The 17,681-nt window shown below is 38.2% G+C and overlaps 1 protein-coding gene across 2 annotated transcripts; it reads right to left on the bottom strand.

Annotated features, from left to right (window-relative positions):
* Nucleotides 1–675: 675 nt before the first annotated feature.
* Nucleotides 676–15,119, bottom strand: LOC130712615 (rhodanese-like domain-containing protein 11, chloroplastic). Of its 2 annotated transcripts, XR_009010897.1 has the most exons (11): nt 14,848–15,119; nt 14,661–14,753; nt 14,179–14,286; nt 13,706–13,802; nt 13,544–13,583; nt 13,387–13,461; nt 13,069–13,156; nt 12,878–12,945; nt 12,398–12,542; nt 1,362–1,434; nt 1,222–1,280 (listed from the first exon to the last, which is right to left on the bottom strand). XR_009010897.1 is itself a non-coding variant. In XM_057562461.1 (10 exons), exons 1-10 carry the CDS (start codon nt 14,983–14,985, stop codon nt 1,197–1,199), a joined length of 864 nt encoding a protein of 287 aa, XP_057418444.1. In that variant the 5' UTR covers nt 14,986–15,116; the 3' UTR covers nt 676–1,196. The 2 variants fall into 2 exon arrangements, 1 of the variants encoding a protein (XP_057418444.1); XM_057562461.1 differs by lacking the exon at nt 12,398–12,542 and having other exon boundaries at nt 676–1,280; nt 14,848–15,116.
* Nucleotides 15,120–17,681: the final 2,562 nt, after the last annotated feature.

The following is a 17,681-nucleotide window of genomic DNA, read 5'->3' as shown; positions in this document are numbered from 1 at the left end:
GCATGTCATTTCAGCTAGCTTATAGCTTATTTGACTAGGTTAAAGCTTATTTGACTAGCTTAAAATCTCTATGAAAATGTTTGGTGAAGGAGCTTATTTCATATATGTGGAACTAAACTGCAGTTACGGCTGCATATAGCATGAACAAGGTTTTAAATTGCAGTTACGGCTGCATTGCGGAATTGTGAGCAGATATGTGTTGATGCAGAATGCCAATGCAGGGAGTCTAATTCCCTTAACTTAGCAGCGGTGATTGTTGTTGCGGACTGCAATTTAAAACCCCAACATGCAACAAAGAATTTGTATACTCTCCGTCCAAATCTCTCTCCCCATTTCTCCCAATACGAGATTCAAACCATTAATTTTATATTCGATGGTTTAAAATTATCAGAAACCAAAAGCAGGAGTTTGGATCACGACATGGAAATCATCCAAATTGGGGAAGACTTTGTTTAATTTCTTTCCTTTTACTTTCAAGTAAAATTACATAACTCATTTTGAATTAGGTAACACAGTTTTCTGAATCTAGTAATGATTAATTAGTCCTTATGGGAACATTTGAGTCTCAACTATGGTACTTATGTGATAAGATGCAATTACAATTATAAAGACGCAAATACCTAAGACAACAAATTTCAAAGAAAGGAATAAAGGAAATCAAAGTGGATACAAATGTACAGAAACACACAGACAACAATACATTAAACAAATCTGCTGGCAACTGTTTAATCAGAGTTCAGAATTTATCTATAAACCAAAATTCTAAAAGAAAAATACAAGCATTGGGCCAAAATCACGCGTGTCTGTCTTGCCACATGGAACAAACCTAAACTAAAATAACTGCCGAACTAAACTTGCATTTACAATCCCACAGTGACAAAGACTAATAGCATGTTCGGATTAGTTTCTCTTTCTTGACATCTAGAAACTACTCACATAAACTTCTTTACAAAATTGATTTTAGCTTTAGAATCGATTTTAGAAGGATTCTCAAACATGCACTAAGAGGAGACAAATGTGACAAATAAATCTAAAAAAGCATTGCTGGTAAATCACATTGAGTAAAGGATGGGCCGTATGCATCAGCCAAGAGTCAAAATTGAGTTCTTTAGCCACTTTTCACTATGTGATCATCCAGAACAAGGAACATTGTATCCAGGAGGATTAATCAATTACTTCAAGGCAGCCATAGTACCTCAATGGGTCCTAATCTCCTGAAGATAGTGCCCGATTTGCTGAGCACCGATAAATAATGCATCGGCGGCAAGTAAGATTCCAAGCTATGACAGAAACAATCAAACTTGTGATGCCAGGATTGAGAAATAAAATTTAGAACTGAAAACACAGAATGGATTATTTACCAGGCGTGCGGAAAACACTAATCTATATCCCCAACCTTCCTTGGCTGCAGCAGCTCTTTGTTGATCAGTCCAACTAGAAATAATCACGGCAGTCAGAAATTTGCAACCATATTTCAACAATGTTCTACATTTTTAGATTATGTAACATCTCATCTGAAGGCTGCATACTGTAATCTATCATGCAATCGTGTTCATGTGATTATGTCCAACATGCTAGGGAGTAGGAACATTCCATTACATATAGCAAAGTTGTCACTTGTCATCAACCAGAGGATGTATCATAACTCAAATCTGTAAAGTATACTTATAATTTTTTTACTTTATGATGGAACAAGGAAAATGCTATGCAACTTTATGTTAATATTGCCAGCAAGCATTTATTGGCAATCAAGAAATGCATAATACAAGGTTCCCATGTCATCTGTAAATGAAACCTTTCCAGAACACTATCTTTTAAATGATAATTTTAGTTTACTTAATTGCATACATATCAAACTCAATTTGCAAACTGATTTAGTAATTAGTAGTTAATTTTATCTTCTGGCAGAATTGGATGTTACCAATACCATAAGGAGGTGATGAGCATAGACCTTCAATTAAGAAGGTGTATGAGAGAAGAAACAAGAGGAAAGTCACAACTTAGTGTGACTGTTATTGTTAGTTGATCTGTTAATAAACAGCTGGCATGGTTAGTTGTTTCTGTTAGAGTACAGCTGGCTAATTCTGTTAATAGTTGTGATTCTGTTAGAACTACTGAGTAGTATAAATAAGGGAAAGGGGGAAGTTACAGGCAGTTATTCAGTTGGTTAGGATTTGGGAGATTCTGGATCTCGAATTCCAGAGGCTAGGGTTCTTGTTAGTGTTCTTGATTCTTCTGTGTAATTCCTGAGAATTCAACCTCAGTACTTGAGGATTGAGTCTCTGTTTTCTTCAATAAACCAGTAGCATTTCTGTGTGTTCATCAATTGGTATCAGAGCTCCATCCAGGAGCTGTGGTATCGATTTGTCTATGGTAGCGAGCAGAATGGAAGCCAGAGTGGAAGCGATTGAGAGATTCATTGAGGTTCTGAATCGCGATCGCGAGGAAGAACGCAGGAATCGCGAAGAAGACAGGAGGATTCGCGACGAAGAACGGAGAGAGCGTGCGATCGAGCATGAACGCGTGGAGCAGAGGTTTCGCAATCTGGAAGCGATTGTCGAGACGATGACGCGCCGGCGAGCCGGCGAGCACGGCGACAGCGACGGCGAGCAAGAACGCCGACGAATGGAGGAGGAGCGCACCGTGAACGGAGGACAACCGGGAAGCGTAAGAGACGAAGCTGATGCGCGAGAGAATCTTCAGCGCACTGCAAATGCACAAACAGAGCGTTGGAGGAAGCTTGACATTCCAGTTTTCCAGGGTGAAGAAGATGCGTACAGTTGGATTCAGAAATTGGAACGCTACTTCCGACTGAAGGGAGCGACTGAGGAAGAGAAGGTACAAGCGATTATGGTGGCCTTGGATGGAAAGGCATTGAGCTGGTACCAATGGTGGGAAACCTGCAACCAGGTGACTACTTGGACCAAGTTCAAGGAAGCCATGCTGGAACGATTTCAACTCACCTCGAATTCTAGTCCATTTGCGGCTTTGCTGGCCTTGAAGCAAGAAGGTAGTGTTGAAGAGTTTGTAGGACAATTTGAGAGATTTGCAGGAATGCTCAAGGGAATTGATGAAGAGCATTACATGGGTATTTTTGTTAATGGACTCAAGGAGGAAATTGCAGCAGAAATCAAGCTCTATGAGCCCAAATCCCTAACAATCATGGTCAAGAAAGCCTTGATGGTGGAACAGAAGAACCTGGCTGTGAGCAAGGCTGGAATTGGCAGTACTAGCAGGTATAATTCCTCTTTCAAACCACCTTTTAGATCCACAACTTTTCAGAAATCTGTGCAAATTGATACTGGACAGAAAAGTGGTAGTGGTAGTGTAACTCAGGGCACACAGTGCAATCATCTAGTGGTAGTGTTAATGAGAGAGTAGGAGGTAAGCCAGCCAGGGGAGGAGTTTACAGAAAACTCACTGGGGAAGAGATGAAGGAAAAGTTGAGAAAGGGGGAGTGTTTCAGATGTGATGAAAAGTTTGGACCAAACCATATCTGTAAGAATAAGCAATTCAGGGTAATGTTGCTGAGGGATGATGGTGAGGAAGAAGAGATTGAGACACTAGAGCCTCTCACTGAAGAAATTGAGGAAGCTATGGAGTTAAAGCACTTGTCACTAAACAGTATACAGGGAATTTCTTCAAGGAAATCTCTCAAGGTTTGGGGAAAATTGAAAGGAACTGCCATAGTGGTGCTGGAAGATTGTGGAGCAACACATAATTTCATTTCTCAGTCCTTGGCAAGAGAAATGGAGTTACAGATTACAGAAACTCCAGCTTACACAGTAGAAGTAGGGGATGGACATGTAGTGAAAAGCAAGGGGGTGTGTAAGAATCTCAGTGTGCAGATTCAAGGATTTGTGGTAACTCAAGATTTCTTTTTGTTTGGATTAAGAGGAGTGGATGTTGTGCTTGGTCTAGAATGGCTAGCAGGATTGGGGGACATCAAAGCCAATTTTGAAGAGCTGACCTTGAAGTTCAAACTGGGAAATAAAAAGGTAGTCCTCAAAGGGGAGCCTGAATTGCTGAAGAAGAGAGCTTCCATGAATGCATTGGTTAAAGCCATTCAACAGCAGGGAGAGGGATATGTGCTTCAATATCAAATGTTAGAAAAAGAGGTGGCTAAAGCAGAGGAAACTCCAGAGTTGTTGAAGGCAGTTTTGTCAGATTTTCCAGCACTGTTTGCAGCACCTACTGAATTGCCCCCTCAGAGAAGACATGACCATGCCATTCATCTGAAAGAAGGTGCATCCATTCCCAACATTCGGCCTTACAGGTATCCCCATTACCAAAAAAATGAAATAGAAAAGTTAGTGGCTGAAATGCTCAATGCTGGAATCATTAGACCTAGTATTAGTCCATATTCAAGTCCAGTGATTTTGGTTAGGAAGAAAGATGGTAGCTGGAGATTTTGTGTAGACTATAGGGCTTTGAACAAAATCACAGTCCCTAATAAATTTCCTATTCCAGTCATTGATGAACTCTTAGATGAGATTGGTCCAGCTAGAGTGTTTTCCAAAATTGATCTGAAATCAGGATATCATCAAATTATGATGAAGGCAGAGGATGTGGAAAAGACAGCATTCAGGACCCATGAGGGCCACTATGAGTTTTTGGTGATGCCCTTTGGCCTCACCAATGCTCCTTCCACTTTTCAGTCTCTGATGAATGAGGTGCTGAGACCAGTTTTGAGAAAGTGTGCTCTAGTTTTTTTTGATGATATTTTGATTTACAGTTTGACCATGGAGGAACATGTTGTTCACTTGACACAAGTTTTGCAATTGATGGACCAACATGATCTTAAAATCAATGGTAAGAAGAGTGTGTTTGGAAGGGGCCAGATTGAATATCTAGGACATGTGTTATCTGCTGGAACTGTGGCAGCTGATCCAAAGAAATTGGAAGTTATGTGGTTGTGGCCAGTCCCTAAAGACTTGAAGAGCTTAAGGGGATTTCTAGGTCTTACTGGATACTATAGAAGGTTTGTCAAGGATTATGGCAAGATAGCTAGGCCTTTGACACAGCTACTGAAAAAAGATAGTTTTCAGTGGGGACCTAGTCCCCAACAGGCTTTTGAAGCTCTTAAGCACACTTTGACAGAGATACCTACTTTGGCTGTTCCAGATTTTTCCAAGGTCTTTGTTCTGGAAACAGATGCTTCAGGTACTGGTCTAGGAGCAGTTTTGACTCAGGAAGGGAAGCCTCTGGCTTTCTGGAGTGCTACACTCTCAGATAGAAGTCAAGCTAAATCAGTTTATGAAAGAGAGTTAATGGCAGTGGTCAGAGCTGTCCAAAGGTGGCGGCATTATCTCTTAGGAAGGCATTTCATAATTAGAACAGATCAAAAGAGTTTGAAGTTCCTTACTGAGCAACAGGTTGTGGGAGAGGGGCAGTTCAAATGGATTTCCAAACTCTCAGGTTATGACTTTGAGATACAATATAAGCCTGGGAAGGACAATTCAGCTGCTAATGCCATGTCCAGGAGAAGCTCATATTGTGCATTGTCAGTTCTTAAGGTGAATGACTTTGAGGAGTGGCAAACTGAGATGTTGCAAGATCCCAAGCTACAGGCCATTGTACAAGATCTGATTGTGGATCCTGAGGCTCATAAAGGGTATACTTTGAAGGATCACAGGTTGTTTTATAAAGGAAAGTTGGTTCTGTCCAAGCAATCTTCTAGGATTCCAATTCTTTGCAAAGAGTTTCATGCTTCTTTGTTGGGAAGACATTCAGGGTTCTTTAGAACCTATAGAAGGTTGGCTGCAGTGGTGTATTGGGAAGGGATGAAGAGTGACATAAGAGATTTTGTGGCAGAATGTGACACATGTCAAAGAAACAAATTTGACAATCTCTCCCCTGCAGGGCTGCTTCAGCCATTACCTGTGCCTACTCAGGTTTGGACAGATGTGTCCATGGACTTTATTGGTGGTTTGCCTAAATCTAATGGCAAGGATACAATCTTAGTGGTGGTGGATAGGCTGACAAAATATGCTCATTTTATTCCCTTACGGCACCCTTTTACAGCTCCTGAAGTGGCAGCTTTATTTCTTCATGAGGTAGTGAGACTTCATGGGTTCCCAACAACCATAGTCTCAGATCGAGACTCTTTATTTCTCAGTAGTTTTTGGAAGGAACTGTTCCGAGTGTCAGGCACACAACTTAAGTTTAGCTCAGCCTACCATCCTCAAACTGATGGCCAGACTGAGGTGGTCAATAGATGCCTTGAAGTTTATCTGAGATGCCTTACTGGATCCAGGCCAAGGAAATGGGTTACTTGTCTTCCTTGGGCAGAGTTTTGGTTCAACAGCAATTACAACCGATCTGCCAAAATGTCTCCTTTTCAAGCTCTTTATGGTAGGGAACCACCTGTGCTTCTTCAAGGGACTACAATTCCTTCCAAGATAGCTGCAGTAAATGATTTGCAGGTGGGGAGGGATGAATTGCTATCAGATCTGAGAGCTAATCTTTTAAAATCTCAGGACATGATGAGGACATATGCAAATAAGAAGAGGAGGGATGTGGATTATCAAATTGGTGATGAGGTTTTTCTCAAGTTACAACCTTATAGAAGGAGGTCTTTGGCCAAGAAAATGAATGAAAAATTGAGTCCTAGGTATTATGGACCCTATCCTATTGTAGCCAAGATTGGGGCTGTGGCTTATCGACTTGAGCTACCAGCTCACAGTAGAGTGCATCCTGTCTTTCATGTCTCTCTCCTCAAGAAGGCTGTGGGGACTAATTTTCAGCCTCAACCTCTCCCAGCAGCCTTGAATGAAGATCATGAGCTCTTGGTGGAACCTGAATCAGTGCTGGCTGTTAGGGAAACCACAATGGGCCAGATTGAGGTGCTAATTCAGTGGCACTCTTTACCTGCTTGTGAGAACAGTTGGGAATCTGCTGCCCAGCTCCATGAAGTTTTTCCTGATTTTCCCCTTGAGGACAAGGTGAAACTTTTAGGGGGGGGTATTGATGAGCATAGACCTTCAATTAAGAAGGTGTATGAGAGAAGAAACAAGAGGAAAGTCACAACTTAGTGTGACTGTTATTGTTAGTTGATCTGTTAATAAACAGCTGGCATGGTTAGTTGTTTCTGTTAGAGTACAGCTGGCTAATTCTGTTAATAGTTGTGATTCTGTTAGAACTACTGAGTAGTATAAATAAGGGAAAGGGGGAAGTTACAGGCAGTTATTCAGTTGGTTAGGATTTGGGAGATTCTGTGTTGGAAAATATATCAGTATTTAGTGTTTTCCAGTCAATTCTAGAGATTCTATTATTGACTTTTTTATATGTAATAATTTTCTCCTTAATTCAAGGAGTAGTAATTCTCTCCTTAGTTCAAGGAGTAATAATTGTATCCTCTCTATAAATACCAGCCTTTGGCTGAGGAATAAAATAGAACAGCATTTACCTATTATTTTTCAATATGGTATCAAGAGCCCTAGGTTGGGACTTCTACTGTAGAGCTTTCCACAGCTAGTCTGATCAACCTATTTCCTTCCCCGACCCGTTTCACATACCCATTTAGCCTCCTATGGCAGGTCGCAATAGGTGGCCCTCCATAGCAGAGGCCTACACCGGATCCACAGCCAACCACGGCGAACAATCACTTGACTCGGGCGTCAACAGCGGTGATGGCGGTGGCAAAGGAGACGGCGGTGGCCGCGGTAATGGTGGTGGTCGTGGAGATGGCACACCAAAGTTCGTCACAAACAGTGGCGGTAATGACGGCAACAATGAAAACAGAAACAACAGTGTTTATGGTGACAGTAATGTCAATATAGGTTGCAATGACCAAGAGGGTTCCTCATACTCCCTCAAGGTCAATATTCCTAAGATGAATGGGAAGAACTATAATGAATGGGCCCAAACCGTTCGCTTGGTATTGGATAGCAAAGGGAAGCTTGGTTTTTTAACAGGAGCAGTAGCTGAACCAACAAGCGGAGACCCTCGTTACAAACAATGGAAATCTGAAAACTCCTTGATTATTGCTTGGTTGGTAAGCTCTATGGAAACTGGAATAGGTAAGCCTTACATGTTTTTGCCTTCTGCAAAGGATGTGTGGGAAGCTGTTAAGGAAACATACTCTGATATTCAAAACTCCTCCCAAATTTTTGGTTTAAAATCAAAGTTATGGCAGGCTAAACAAGGTGACAGGAGTGTAACTGCTTATTACAATGAGTTGTTGACCCTGTGGCAAGAATTAGATCTCTGTTATGATGACAATTGGAGGTGTACAGAAGATAGTGTTCTGTTTCTCAAGAGGCAAGAAAATGATCGTGTCTTCATGTTTCTTGCTGGGCTAAATACAGACCTTGATGAGGTAAGGGGTCGAGTTTTAGGAAAAATACCATTGCCAACTCTTCGTGAAACTTTTGCAGAAATCAGAAGGGAGGAGGCACGACAAGGAATTATGATGGGCAAGACACCACGAAGTTCTGAATCTGAAGGCTCTGCTCTGGCTACTAGGAACCTCGGCGAGGGAAAAAGGTCAGAAAAAGTTCCTTGGTGCGATCACTGCAAGCGCGAATGGCACACACGTGAAAATTGTTGGAAGCTCATAGGAAAACCTCCTAGCTGGAAGAAGAAAGGTCGTCGTGCATTTCAAGCAAGTAATTCTGATCAAGGGCAGCAATCCTCTTCGACTCAGCTTCCGCTCACTACGGAACAACTAGACAAACTGCTCAAACTCCTCGAGTCTTCAACCCCTTCTTGCTCTATAGCAACAAAAGGTAATTCTGCATGTCTTAGTGTCAGTCCCAGTCATACTTGGATATTAGATTCAGGTGCCTCGGATCACATGACAAGTGAATCCACCTTGTTTTCTTCATATAGTCCATGTGCAGGTAATCAAAAAATAAAAATTGCAGATGGCTCTTTTTCAGCCATTGCAGGTAAAGGGTCAGTTGTGTTGTCTCCAGTGTTAACTCTTAACGATGTCCTTCATGTTCCAAACTTATCCTGTAATTTAATGTCTGTTAGTAAATTAACCCGAGATATAAATTGTCAAACCAATTTTTTCCGTTCTCACTGTGTCTTTCAGGATTTGAACTCGGGGAAGATGATTGGCAGTGCTAAGGAGAGTGGAGGACTCTACTACCTTGACATTGGATCTGCATCACAACTACCTCCAAAAACAATAAGTTCCTGCTTTGAATCCTTTTTTGTTTTGAATAATAATGATGACAACGTTATGTTATGGCATTTACGATTAGGTCATCCTAGTTTTCATTACTTAAAACACTTGTTTCCTAAGTTATTTTATAATAAGAACCTTTCTTTGCTTAAATGTGAAGCATGTGAGTTTGCAAAGCATCATCGTTCCCAATTTCCAATACAGCCATATAAACCATCAAAACCTTTTTCTATTGTTCACAGTGATGTTTGGGGCCCTAACCGTACAAGTACACTTTCTCTTAAAAAATGGTTCATCACATTTATAGATGACCATTCAAGAGTATGTTGGGTGTACTTGTTAAAGGGGAAATCAGATGTTTGTCGGGCTGTAAAGGATTTTTGTACAATGGTGCAGAACCAATATCAAACAAATATTCAAGTCTTTAGAAGTGATAATGGCAAAGAATATTTTAACACTATTTTGGATGATTTTTTCCTAAAAAATGGGATTGTACATCAAAGTTCATGTCCTAATACTCCTCAACAAAATGGAGTTGCTGAAAGAAAAAATAGACATTTATTGGAGGTTGCTAGAGCATTACTTTTCTCAAGTAAAGTACCAAACTATTTGTGGGGCGAAGCTGTTTTAACAGCGGCATATTTAATTAATAGAATGCCCTCCAAAGTTCTCAATTTCCAAACTCCAATTAATACTTTCAAAGAATGTTTTCCTAGTACTCGTGTTTCAACTGATTTGACATTAAAAATCTTTGGTTGCATAGCCTTTGTTCATGAACATAAAAATGTTGGAAAACTTGAACCACGTGCTATAAAATGTGTTTTTGTTGGATACTCCCCAACCCAAAAGGGGTATAAATGTTTTGATCCAAAAAACAAGAAAATGTTTGTCACTATGGACGTTACGTTTTTTGAAAATAAACCTTTTTTTAATGACACTCATCTTCAAGGGGGGGATATAAAGGAAGACTCGTTTCAAATTGAGGACATGAGTTTTTTAAATAAATTATCTTTGCCTGTACCACAAAGCTCTAAGACTTATAGTTCTGCACCAACAGAAAATGGCCAAGATACTCTATCTGATCCTACTCCTGTTATGAGTAAGGAACTTGAGGAATCAGAGCCTACATTTTCTCATGAAGAAACCAATGAGAATCTTGACAATAGGGATGATGATGATCTAATTAAAATGCCACAAAATAATGAGTCACTTAAAGAGAACAGATTTGAAGTAGGAAACAGGACTTGGAAAGGGAAGGTTTATGTGAAAAAGCACCACAAAGAAAGGAATGAGTCCACATCTCAACACTGTCAGGAATCTGAACCGGGGAATGATCAACCTCCTAAGAAAATGAAAGGTAAGTCTATCTCTGTTTCTGAGAGTCGTATTTTGTATCCTGATATAGATGATCCTGTTGCCATTAGAAAACCTGTTAGATCTTGCACTAAACACCCTATTTCCAATTTTATATCATATTCAAATTTGTCTTCATCTCTGTCTGCCTTCACCTCAAAATTGTCTAGTGTAGAAATTCCAAAAAATGTCCAGGTTGCTCTAGAAATTCCAAAGTGGAGGGAAGCTGTACTTGAGGAGATGACAGCTCTTGAAAAGAACAAAACTTGGAGTGTTATGACACTACCAGATGGCAAGAAGACAGTTGGATGCAAATGGGTGTTTACTGTGAAGTATAATTCAGATGGGTCAATTGAAAGGTACAAGGCTCGCTTGGTGGCGAAGGGCTTTACTCAGACCTATGGTATAGACTACTCAGAGACATTTGCTCCTGTTGCAAAATTGAACACTGTCCGAATTCTCTTATCTCTTGCTGCCAACCTGGATTGGCCCCTACATCAATTGGATGTTAAGAATGCGTTTCTTAATGGTGATCTAGAAGAAGAAGTATATATGGAGATTCCTCCTGGCTTTGAAAGCAAATTTGGATCAAATGTATGCAAACTAAATAGGTCTTTGTATGGATTAAAGCAGTCCCCTAGAGCTTGGTTTGAAAAATTCACTCAGTCCATGAAGAAACAAGGGTACACTCAAGGACAGGCTGACCACACCTTATTCACAAAATTCTCCCATGATGGGAAAGTTGCTGCCCTGATTGTTTATGTTGATGATATTGTCCTTACTGGAGATGATACAGTTGAAATGGCAAGAGTAAAAGAGAAATTAGCAGTAGACTTTGAAATCAAGGACTTAGGACCCATGAGATATTTTCTTGGAATGGAGGTTGCTCGATCAAAGAATGGTATTGTGGTTTCACAGCAGAAATACATTCTAGACTTATTGAAAGAAACAGGAATGAGTGGATGTCGTCCAGCAGATACCCCTATGGATCCTAATGCTAAACTTTGGGAAGAAGGTAGTGTTCCCGTTGATACTGGAAGATACCAAAGATTGGTTGGGAAACTGATTTATTTGTCACACACTCGACCTGATATTGCTTTCTCAGTTAGTGCAGTGAGTCAGTTCATGCATTCTCCTTTTGAGGAACATCTTGAGGCAGTCTATAGGATACTGAGATATTTGAAGGGAAATCCCGGAAAAGGCTTATTTTTTAAGAAGACTAGTGAAAGAAATGTGTCTATCTTCACCGATGCTGATTGGGCAGGCTCAGTCACAGATAGAAGATCAACCTCTGGATATTGTACCTATGTTTGGGGTAATCTTGTGACATGGAGGAGCAAGAAACAAGGAGTTGTGGCAAGAAGTAGTGCAGAAGCTGAGTTTAGAGCTATGGCTCAAGGTATTTGTGAAGGATTATGGATTCATAGAGTCCTAGAAGAACTTAAGATGAAAATTGAGCTTCCATTGAAATTATACTCCGACAGTAAAGCTGCTATTAGCATAGCTCATAACCCAGTTCAACATGACAGAACCAAGCATATTGAGATTGATCGACATTTCATAAAGGAGAAGTTAGATGCTGGAATCATATGTCTACCTTTTGTGACTTCGAGTCAGCAAACTGCGGATATCCTGACCAAGAGCTTGGCAAGACCTACCTTTGAGCATTTGATAGGCAAGTTGGGCATGATAGATATCTATGCACCAACTTGAGGGGGGGTGTTGGAAAATATATCAGTATTTAGTGTTTTCCAGTCAATTCTAGAGATTCTATTATTGACTTTTTTATATGTAATAATTTTCTCCTTAATTCAAGGAGTAGTAATTCTCTCCTTAATTCAAGGAGTAATAATTGTATCCTCTCTATAAATACCAGCCTTTGGCTGAGGAATAAAATAGAACAGCATTTACCTATTATTTTTCAATATTCTGGATCTCGAATTCCAGAGGCTAGGGTTCTTGTTAGTGTTCTTGATTCTTCTGTGTAATTCCTGAGAATTCAACCTCAGTACTTGAGGATTGAGTCTCTGTTTTCTTCAATAAACCAGTAGCATTTCTGTGTGTTCATCAGGAGGTTAATCCAGATATAACAAAATCAATTCAGAAATGATAGTTACAGAGCAGACTTATTACCAGAAGAAATCACCAGAAAGTTTATCAACATATGAATAACATAAAATTTCTCTTTTGCCCTTGATTTTTTTTTAACTGTGAAGGAAGCATAATGTCCTAAGATGAATTCATAGTAAAAACATTGCAAAAAGTATAAATTATAAAATAATTTGTAAGTCATCCAGTAGAGAAAACTCCAACATACAATGCCAAAGTAGACTTCAATAACAATATTTACTACATGCATTAGAAGGAGAGAAAAAGTGATTGGATACTCACCCAAGAAACTCAGAAACGCCACCAATTCCAGCAAACTTAAGAGGCACTGGACCCTCTACAACGAGATCCTGCTCCACAGTAGTATTCGGGGTGAAAAAATAATAAGCTCACCGGATAAGCTAAACTTTATATTCCTACATTTGACAGTAAAGCACAATGGAAATTTCACACAAATGAATTGGAAAACATGCCTCATCTTCAGCAGCCTCTAAGCCTCCTTGAACCCAGAACAGATTTTTGTAGCCAGCATTATACAGTAGTTCACAGGCAGCTAGTGATCTGGTCAGAAAATGACGCTTAGAACAAAACAAGAGCTAAGTATTTTATTTCACACTGGTGAAACGATCAGATAATCTCTTTCATCCACCAGAATTAGACACACCAATGATTAGAAAATAGAAATAGGATTTAAACATCAGGGGAAGTACTGAATGCATTTAAAAGGAAACAGAAAATTAGAATTTGAAACAGCTCAATTCAGCATGCAATCAATTGAATGTACAGTTCACCTCACTCCCTTCTGGCATGCAACGATTAATTCTGTATCTTTGGGAAACTTCTCCTCAACTTTGGCCAAGAACTGGCTGTTAAAGAAAGCAGATAAATAGATTATAAAATTTATGTGTGCAAAGAAAGAATAAAAAAACTAATGAAAGTTGTTGATACCTTTCGTAAGACAGTGTAGGCATGCCACTCCACCAACCTCCTGTTCAACACAACATCAAGCCATATGTAGTAGATGTCAAACAAAATGTAGCTTATTGTTTTATGAATTTAGAATTATGGTGAAAACTAGTAATGAAATATCCAGGTCGGATCTTTTAATACCAATAACAAAATTTGTGATTTTTCTGGGAATGGTTCCAGCATCTAGTGTATGATCAACATCAAATATTGGAATCCAAGTTGAACCTCTCACCCATGCCTTCAAAACATTCAAATAGAGTAATCAAAGAACACAACAATGAATATTACACTGTGCAGATTGTTTACTAGAAGATCAAGTGAAAGAGTCGGATTACTTATTTGTAATAAGAACTAGTATTACAAAAGTTAAATAAAATCAAATGTATAGAAAACGCCCATTTGATGCTTTCAACAGCCACCAATATAAATTACTCAAGATAAGTGATAACTAGCAACACAAATATCTGACCACAACAATTACATGTTTAAAATGTCAAAGTGCTACCCTTATCCCCTCATACAAGAGGTTTAAATAACTAAATTATGTGAGCAGTATACTTGCAAAGGTTAAGAAAAAAAAAAGAAGAAAGCAACAGCTGCATTAGAAGAAAAACCTTGTAGTGTTCATTTGAGGGGCGAACATCAAGAAGGGGCTTGTTAGAAAGTTGAACTGCATACCCAGCTTCCCTTGGGGTAAGAACTTTAACTTTTCCATCCCTGATCTACAACACAAGCAAGCAAACCCCATTAAAATCCTAATGCAACATAGATAAGAGAACATAGATAACATACATGTGAATCCACATCATGGCCTAAAAGGGGGTTGATCATAGATAAGAGAACATCCTCCAATAATATACACTTCATTATACATGTTATTATAGATGCTCAAGCCAAAGCTGTCAAGAAATCTCCATAACCACTATGTATACCACTAATAAATTAGCTCAACTGAGTAGTCAATTTAAAGCAGGATAAATAATTATGAAAATTCACTTCAACATGGAACTCTAAACCTGAATTTTACTCATAGCAGACATAAAGCTTCAAAGTCAAGAACGTTACCAAAAAGTTGAATGATATTGAATTGACATACCAGAGCTTCCCATCTCTTTCTGGCAGCAGCCATGTCCCTCATTTGCTTCAATTCAAAATCCTCACTCTCAGCTTGAACTCGAACAACACCCTTCTGCAAAGGAAGCTCATTTAACAGAAGGACATAGAAAACCACAAGCCCATCAATTATTACAACAGTAATAAAAAAAGAGGAAAAGAATGAATACCCAACATAGGGGTGTGGATGTGGAAGAAGGAGAGAGTTGTAAGGAAGAGAGTGAGGCATAATTAGTAGAAGCAGTCAGAGAAATGTAGTTAGCTTTGGAATTGATAAGAGTGTTTATGGGAAAGGATAGTGTTTCCATCACTGCAGAGCTCAGAATGCAGAAACAAAGTCGAATTCTTCCGATTCCTATCCTCTGCACTCACTCTACCCATTACCCAATCTCCCCATCATGCAATCTCAAACGGCTAAGTCAGTTCTTACTCTTATCTCCAAGTAAATATGCTCATTGTATTATTTTTTTTAGTCTACTTTTTTTTTCAAATGAGTCTGCTTTACTTTAAAAGGAATCTAATTATTTTCCGATTTATATAAAAAAAAAAGGAATCTAATCTATATCTATATAATAATAATATACTAAAACAAGTTTTTTTTTAGAATGTTCTGTCACGTAGCACTCATATATATCATCCCAATTCCCTCCAAAACAAAAAATCTTATATAAAAAAACTTAATTCTTAAAACTAATTAAATCAGACAGCAAATAATATTCTAATTAATTGATTACACTTTTTCTACTTATATTTTTACTAAATAATATAAATTCTTTAAAAAAAAACAAAATAGGAAATATATACCCATTATTTAATAAATAAAAAAACCTATATGCAAAGGTAAAATCACTTTTTTTTTATGAGAAACAAACAAGTGCTATATTTATTAATGTGGGTGGAAAGACGTCACCAAAAGCGACAGAGACGGAGAACTTGTACGACAAAGGAAAGCTGGCGATGGAGTATGCGAATGGAAACTCTCTGCTGCCAAAGATCCATATTGCTAAATCTGTACTATTTGATATGACTATGTTTGGCATGCCATTTCAGCTAGCTTATAACTTATTTGACTAGCTTAAAGCTTATTTGAGCTTATTTGACTAGCTTAAAGCTTATTTGACTAGCTTAAAAGCTCTATAAAAATGTTTGGTGAAGGAGTTTATTTCAGTAGCTTAAAGCTTTAAGTTATAAGCTATCTCAAGTAGCTTAAAGCTTAAAGCTTATAGCTTATTAAATATATTCTCATTTTATCATTATTATTTTATCAAAATTTCACCTTTAGCCTTATATGTTTTTTACTAAACCTACCTACTCATTTTCTGATGTACCAAAAAAAAATTTATTTATTTATCAGTTATCACACTTGTCTCATATGTACATCGTTCCCGCACAGAAATAATTACTACTTCAGAATAAAATAAATAATTTTATGTTACAAATTACAAATTATTTGTTTTATTCTATTTAATTTAATAAGAATATAGAAAATTAAATAAGTAAAAATTAATATTATATTTTTAAGATGATAAATAATCTGAGTGAAATTAAAATATTTATAATAACTTTAATATTAATATCATATATGTATTAATGTGAAAATAAAGTAATGTTAAATATAAAAAGAATTATACAAGTATGTCAATTTACAATTTCAGCTTGTTCAACAACTAGTTTTACCAAACACTTCTGTTCAAATTACATAGCTTTTCAGCTATCAGCTTTCAGCTTTCAGCTAGCTTTTCAGCTATCAGCTAGCTTTTCAACTTTCAGCTAGCTTATCAGGTAAACGTGTCAAACATAGCCGATATCTTAATTGTGCAAATTTATGTTGATGATATTATATTTGGATCTGCTAATCCATCTCTTTGCAAGGAATTTTCTGAGATGATGCAAGCTGAATTTGAAATGAGTATGATGGGAGAACTTAAGTATTTTCTGGGAATACAAGTTGATCAAAAACCAGAAGCAACTTATATCCATCAGAGCAAGTACACAAAGGAACTTCTTAAGAAGTTCAATATGACAAAATCTACAATTGCTAAGACTCCAATGCATCCTACATGCATTATGGAGAAAGAAGATGCTAGTAGCAAAGTGTGTCAGAAGCTCTATCGTGGTATGATAAGTTCACTTCTATACTTAACTGCATCTAGACCAGATATTCTGTTTAGTGTACACTTATGTGCTCGATTCCAATCAGATTCGAGAGAAACTCACTTAACTGCTGTTAAGAGAATTCTCAGATATCTGAAAGGTACCACTAACCTTGGCTTGATATATAAGGAAACATCAGAGTATAAGCTTTTAGGTTACTGTGATGCTGATTATGCTGGAGATAGGACTGAAAGGAAAAATACTTCTGAAAATTGTCAATTTCTACGAAGTAATTTAGTCTCATGGGCAAGCAAGAGGCAATCTACAATTGCACTATCCACTGCAGAGGCAGAATATATTTCAGCAGCTATTTGCAGCACTCAGATGCTCTAGATGAAACATCAGCTAGAGGATTATCAAATCCTTGAGAGCAATACAATGCTGCTGCTATCTCACTCAGTAAGAATCCAATCTTACATTCAAGGGCAAAACACATTGAGGTAAAGTATCATTTTATTAGAGATTATGTTCAGAAGGGCGTACTTCTTCTGAAGTTTGTTGATACTGACCATCAATGGGCAGATATCTTTACAAAGCCCTTAGCAGAGGATAGATTTAATTTCATACTGAAAAATATGAATATGGACTTTTGTCCAGTATGAGGATGGATCAGAACCTTTGACTATGATGCTTCTTTATCAGAAGATGTCTAGTTCAGAAGGTAACTTTGTCAGATGCTGAGTACCCATTGGTGCTTACTCCGAGACAAGACAGCAAACGTGTGTCGGTCTTCTCTGATGCCTCGTTCCTTGTGCCCCTCCGGACAATCTGTTGTAATGAGTGTAGATGTGCTTATTCTCCACCGTGTGTTTTGTGTATTAACTGTTCATAATCATGTCTTTAATTTCTA

Source organism: Lotus japonicus, chromosome 1 (assembly GCF_012489685.1).
Source record: "Lotus japonicus ecotype B-129 chromosome 1, LjGifu_v1.2".
NCBI lineage: Eukaryota > Viridiplantae > Streptophyta > Magnoliopsida > Fabales > Fabaceae > Lotus > Lotus japonicus.
The sequence above is the reverse complement of the archived record's forward strand: the minus strand, read 5'-3'. Positions and strand labels throughout refer to the sequence as shown.